General features: G+C 43.7%; 2 protein-coding genes across 2 annotated transcripts; one reads left to right on the forward strand and one right to left on the reverse strand.

Moving 5' to 3' along the window:
- Positions 1-931: 931 nt before the first annotated feature.
- Positions 932-1,962, forward strand: LOC125522763. The gene is made up of 3 exons (XM_048687797.1): positions 932-1,085; positions 1,219-1,554; positions 1,650-1,962. Exons 1-3 carry the CDS (start codon positions 1,080-1,082, stop codon positions 1,698-1,700), a joined length of 393 nt encoding a protein of 130 aa, XP_048543754.1. The 5' UTR covers positions 932-1,079; the 3' UTR covers positions 1,701-1,962.
- A 421-nt stretch (positions 1,963-2,383) lies between these two features.
- Positions 2,384-4,791, reverse strand: LOC125524464 (ethylene-responsive transcription factor 1-like). Its single transcript, XM_048689517.1, has 3 exons — positions 4,391-4,791; positions 2,701-3,437; positions 2,384-2,621 (listed from the first exon to the last, which is right to left on the reverse strand). The coding sequence occupies exons 1-2, from the start codon at positions 4,707-4,709 to the stop codon at positions 2,734-2,736; spliced, it is 1,023 nt and encodes a 340-aa protein (XP_048545474.1). The 5' UTR covers positions 4,710-4,791; the 3' UTR covers positions 2,384-2,621; positions 2,701-2,733.
- Between the last annotated feature and the right edge of the window lie 1,667 nt (positions 4,792-6,458).

Below are 6,458 nucleotides of genomic sequence, written 5' to 3' on the forward strand. Positions count from 1 at the left end.
TTTTTTCCATGGCAATTCTTACTTTTGTTTTGACATGGCATTTTTACGTTTTGTTTGCCTTGGCAATTTTTCATTCATTCTACATGCCAAATTAGCTTTATTGCCATGGCAAATTTACTTCAACATACATGGCAACATTTTCCTATCTATTTTTTGCCATGGTAATTTCATTTTTCGTTTTCCATGGCAAATTTGCTTTCATTGACATGACAAATTTACTTCAAAGTACATGGCAAACTTTATTTCTTACTTTTGCGATGACATCTTCACCTTCATCGTCATGGAGAATTTAACTTTATTTGACATGGGAAATAAAGCTTCATTTTTGCCATGGCATTTTTGACTTCAACATACACTGCTAAGGAACTACTTTTTTGTACGTATCGTTTGGTAATCTTTCTTATCGTTTTAGTGCAATGGAAATTTAATGGTAATTTCGTTTCTTATAATTTTGGGATTTTGTTTCTGTTTTTGATAATTGAAAATTTTGCAACCCGGCAAATTTTTAGCTTTTGATAATGGCAAGCATATTTGTAAATATAAAAAAAATTCTTGGGGTCCAAAATATTTGCCTAGCGCAGCGTTGAAAGCATATTTTAGTTTATACTCCACACAAGATAATCACCCTGCAATGATGCCGAAATAAGAGGAGCGCGACAAAGGGGCTGCAAGTCAGCCCGAACCCGGCGCAATCGTGCAGCAAGGAAGCGACGCCCCCATGTGCAGCAGTAAAAGCTTGCGACCACACCGGCCAGCGGCCACTGCTGCTGCGTCGGTTGTCAGCCTACCGCTGCATGCTACAGCAAGCCACTGCGCCTCTGCGAAGGTCCTTCCATTGCTGATGCGGCCTCTGCTGCGTGTCTCTGCACCCTACCCCCGGTCGCCAAGCCGTTCTTCTGATTACTATTAGTGTTGCATTGCATTACTCCTCCCATTCCCATTCTCGCTATAAATACCAGCGTCCAGCCATTGGAGGCCCCATTCCATTCTGTTTAGCTAATACTCCTCCTACTCACCTCACCCCCTCCGGCCCCAGCTTTGCTTCTTTTCTTCTCCACCTACTGTGCCGCGCAAGCCCAATGGAGGTAAGTGTCAAGTGCGTATGTGTGAATCAGGAACCATCCAACAAGGATCGATCGGTCATCGGAGTAGCCGAGTAGGAGTAGTTTGAAGTTTCTAACTCAGCTGACTAAGCATTTGGTGGTTTCGGTTTTGCAGAAGGCGAGGAGGCGGCAGGTGCCGGCGTTCGGGGAGTGGAACTACTGCCACGGCAACGACGAGCCGCCGGCCGAGCGCTACGCCCCGGAGCCGGAGGACCGCAGCGACGTGTGGTTCAAGTACTCGCCGCCTCCGCACAAGCCGGCGCCCAAGAAGACGAGGAGCGACGTGGCTCGGGAGAAGCAGGGGAGGCGCGCGAGGGCGCCGGAAGGCGGCGGCCTGGCGCGCGCCACGTCCAGAGCCGCCTCCGCGTCCAGGGTGGTGCGGCCGGTCGACGAGGACCTGTACCAGGTGCCTCCGCCGGAGCTCGCCTCCCGCCGGTACCGGCCAAGACGGGTACGTACCAACGGCACGGCCACAAACTTGAATTGGCTCAGTATGGTTCGAAGCGGAGCTGACTTTCTCTTTGGTCGGATGACGCGTTTCTGCAGAAGAGGAGCCTGTGGATGGAGTGCCTGGGCCTCAACTCGTGCGTCGCCTGAACACTTGTGGATGGGGTGCTTTGCCGCATGCTCGTCCTTGACAATTAAGGAGTAGACCGATCGGCCGGTCGAATGCTAGCTGTGTGTTTTGTTTTGTTTTGTGATCTCTACGGCTGATTATGGCTTGTAATGCTTTCTACTAGCTACTAGTTTTTGTTTCCAGCGCAAGTTGTACTCCAAGGCCAGCAGCAGGTCTGGTCTCGTGCCTAGGCTGGGCTTGGTCGATGTGTGGAGAGTATAGATTAAGACTGACGTTCTTTGAGGTTGTTCGTGGCAAGTAATCTGGGGCCTTTTGTTTACAGAAGAAATCAAACAATCGATTATAGTGGAAATAATCGGTCCATATGAACGTGATAGCTAGAGAGCTTAAGTACGAACGACCAAACATCTTATAGACGGCCTATCCTTTGTACTCTTACCGTCAAAGTAGCACACACATGTGAAGATGGATACCCACAAATGAAAGATGAAGATAAAATTATAGTCTTCATCTCAAGCCCATTTTTCTTAGGACTACATAAGATAAACTGCCGCACCTGTTCAGCAGAAACCGTGCAACCAGCCAGGCGAATCCATATTTAACGGATAGCTTATGCTCAGAAATTAGATACATATAGGTTACTTCTATCACCAATTAAACAGACAGAACTAAAGGGAAAAGGTGATCAAACGCATAGATTAAAGCAAATTGGACACAAATTCATGCTGTTCACATTTAGAAATGATAGCAACGACATCAAAGTTGACAAATGATAAAGACAACGGTTCATCATAAATGGCTACCACACAGACAATCAATTAGGGAAAGGGTCGATTACAAAAGAGACTTAGGATGCGACTTTTTTGCATCTAAACTTGGACATAAGCATATGCTGGCCGAAGGTGACAATAGGGTGCTTCCCAATCTCCCATGGTCTTATCCTAAACCATGGAGCAAAAAGTTCAGAGTAATGAAAAGATTATCAATCTCAGACTGAACATCCAAATTGCGAAGGCTTACCCTTTGTCCCGATACACAGGGGATTTGAATCCCTCAGAAAAATTCGTCACAGATGGGCATGTCATCAAAGTTCCAAAGGTCCATGTTGTCGACGACATCGTTCTCCATAACAGGAGGCACCATTGAGTTGTAGGTGTTACTGTGAACAGGCGCACATTCTGCTCCTTCAGCAATAGTGGAAACGGGAGCCATGGATGATATATATGGAGTCTTGATGTCATACTCCCAGCCCAAGTCAGACCAGCCAAAAATGTTGCTTCCCTCGCCAAAGTACATGTTCATAGCAAGAGCTTCAACAGGGGCAACATAGTTCATCGTAGGAACAAATGGCACGTTATCAAGCTGAATAAGTGGTTGGTTTGATGCAAAGTCAGCAGATGGGTACATGAAAGCATTTGTGTTGGCAGGGTTGTTGACTGCTGGTGTGACGGTAGGTTCCTGTGTTGCGCTTGGCTTGGGTGCTTTAGGTTCCTGAACTGCCGGTTCCTCTGGAAAGTTAACCTTGGCCTTCTTGCCATGGATCCTGAGTGCTTGAACATCATAAGCTCTTGCGGCTTCTTCAGCACTGTTGAAAGTACCAAGCCAAACACGGACACCCTTGCTAGGATCTCTGATTTCAGCAGCCCACTTACCCGAGGGGCGTTGGCGGATACCCTTGAATTGGTTCTTTCTCTTCCTTTTTGCTGGCCTTTCTGAAGGACCATCAAAACAAGTCATACTCATGGTGCTTAAGTAATCTGCAATGGAAGATCAATGTCAATGGTAAGAGGGATCAATATAGACAAACTTCTCTCACAAAAAGTAAATAATTTCATCATGGACATAAATTTATATGTAAAATATATTGATCGTAATGAACACTGAAACATGATGGGTCAATTCAGGTGAACGCATCATCAGTCACCCACAAATAAAATAAAAATCACAACTAAATAAAAATCCAGGGTACTGATAAACAAAACTCATGTTATACACCTTTGACATCATTCTGCAATTATTAATCTACAAATTGCATTATAGACGATGCAGAATCAAGGATATATTTTTAATTCGGATTCAACGATTAGTAGAATAATCCTTTAGACTGATAAAAGAACCAAGTCTAGAACAATCCTCACACGCACCTACAACCATTTAACAAGGAAACAGTTCAAGAGGCCAAGGCCACCAAGCAAAACGGAGAAATTTAACCCTTTATGCGGATTTTCTACCCCTTTTGACTAAATGGTGAACTTATGGATCACCATCAAAGATTACGGGTATAAATCACAAGATCGTCAACCTATCAACAAAAGTCGCTTCTCCAAAAGAAAGGAACGGTGTCGGAAACAACTTACCAACCGAACACAACACGGAATGAAAAAAAGCCTAACCCTGCACCGAAATCACTCCATGATAGCACATCCAATCCAAAATCTCAAAAAAAACATGAGTAACGCGGCCGAAACATAGCCTTCCAACAACACTCCTTACTTCTACTACCTTCGTCCTAGTAACTACTCCCCCTCGTATTTTGGGTCATTTTTTATCATGATTTTAATTAATAAAATAATACTAGTTAATTATGTGGTCAAACTTTTACCCAACATACGAGGAGGCTAATAAACTCATACGAGGGTAGAGAACAGTCAATCGCTAAAAGTAAGGATACGTAGATTAAAAATTAGTCCAAGTGACCCGGGGTCGATACCATGGGAGAGGGGCCTCTTGATGGTGGCAAAGGGCTTGATCTCGACGACCTCCTCCTCGTCATCCTTCTCGGCGACCCCACCGGGCCCCAGCTCCAAGTCGGAGTCCCCGGAGTTGGCCTCAAACTCCTTGAACTCGGCATCAAAGTCCTCCTTGTCGTCGTCCAGCCTGAGTCGCCTGCGCCCACCGAGCCCTGTGAAGTGCCGCCCCACACCGTCGCTCCGTCGGGGCTTCTTCTTCTCGGTCCACAGCGTTGCCGCCATCACCTTCCGCGTCACCGCGGGAACCTTGGCGTCCGCAAGTTGCCGTCCGCCGCACATGGTGGCTGCTAGTACCTTGTCGCAGTCGTCGCCGGGGAAGGGGCCTCGCCGGAATATGTAAATGGGCAGACGTTTTAATAAAGCGGGGTGTCAAGGGTGGGTTTGGAGGGGGCAATGCCAGTCCCCTATATAGGTGGTGGCCGCGTGACTGTGCAAGGGGGCGTGCGATGGGGACCACGCGTCGGTGAGGGGCCGCGTGGCAGGCGGAAGGCACGACGAAGGTTCCTAAAGCGAACATTTCTACTTGGGGGAATCTTTATTTCCTCCGGGGAATGAACAGATGGGTGTACTTTGACTTTCTTTCTTTGGAGCCAAGTCAATATTTATTAGGTAAAGTTGTTGTACTACAAACCTATAGTATGACTGTACTACTACTGTCATATACTCTTCGTCCGGGTTTATTGGATGGGTTCAACCAACCAAACAATTAACCAAAAATCTTCTCATAAATAATTATGTGTAATGCTAAGATCTTTGCAAATCACTCATAGCTAGTTACGCCATTTTTAAGTCAAGATTATACTACAAACCTTTAGTCTGACTGTACTACTACTATCGTACTCCCGTGTCCGAGTTTATTTGATCGATTCATCTAACCAAACATTTAACCAATATCTTCTCATAAATGATCATATATAATTTTAAGATCCTGCAAATAACTCACGGCTAGTTATTTCATTTGTTAGCTCAAGATTTTGTACTACACACCTGTAGTACGATTGTACTACTACTATCGTACACTCTTTGTCCGGGCGGGTTCAACCAACCAAACATTTAACCAAAAATCTTCTCAATAAATGATTTTGTGTAATACTAAGATCTTTGCAAATCACTCATATCTAGATACGCCATTTATTAGCTCAATATTATACTACACACCTGTAGTATGATTGTACTATTACTATCGTATGGGTTCATCCAACCAAACATTTGTACAATATCTTCTCAAAAATGGTTGTATGTAATTTTAAGATCCTTGCAAATAACTCATAGCTAGTTATTTTGTTCATTAGCTCAAGATTGTAGTCCACACCTGTAGTGTGACTATATTATTAATGTTGTGCACTCTCCATGCATCCGGGTTTATTGAACGGGTCCATCCAACCGAATGTTTAACCAAATATCTTCTCATAAATGATTGTGTGTAATACCGAACGTTTAACCCAAAATCTTATCATAAATGATTGTGTGTAATGCTAAGATCTTTGCAAATCATTCGTAATTAGTTATGCGATTTATTAGCTTAAGGTTATACTACACACCTGTACTATGACTGTACACAACTATTGTACTCCCCCATCCGAGTTTGTTGGTCAGGTTCATCTAACCAAACGTTTAAGCAATATCTTATCATAAATGATTGTATGTATTTTAAGATCCTTGCAAATAACTCATAGCTAGTTACTTATTTTATTAGCTCAAGGTTGTACTACACACCTATAGTACAACTTCATTACTCTGTCATACTCCCTCCATCTAGGTTTATTGGACGGGTTCATCCAACCAAATGTTTAACGAATATCTTCTCATAAATGATTGTGTGTAACTCTAATATTCTTGTAAATCACTCATAGCTACTTACTCCATTGTTCTCAAGTAAAAAGAAAGTTCCTTCGTTGAGTTACTAGCATGTAAGTTGTGTGCAATCATTAGCATTATTATGCGGCAGTTATATGAATTATAAGTTAGCATTGCAAAATTCTCATCAAATTCTTGATCTAACCATGTATATTGAGATTTAGTATTTCT

Source organism: Triticum urartu, chromosome 7 (genome assembly GCF_003073215.2).
Source record: "Triticum urartu cultivar G1812 chromosome 7, Tu2.1, whole genome shotgun sequence".
Taxonomy (NCBI): Eukaryota; Viridiplantae; Streptophyta; class Magnoliopsida; order Poales; family Poaceae; genus Triticum; species Triticum urartu.

Coding starts and splice junctions, on each gene's coding strand:
- LOC125524464 (XM_048689517.1), bottom strand. CDS start 4,709: ATGTGCGGCGGACGGCAACTTGCGGACGCCAAGGTTCCCGCGGTGACG. Junction 3,438..4,390: donor CAAGAGGCCCCTCTCCCATG/GTATCGACCCCG, acceptor CTTCCATTGCAG/ATTACTTAAGCACCATGAGT.
- LOC125522763 (XM_048687797.1), top strand. Junction 1,555..1,649: donor GCCGGTACCGGCCAAGACGG/GTACGTACCAAC, acceptor GCGTTTCTGCAG/AAGAGGAGCCTGTGGATGGA.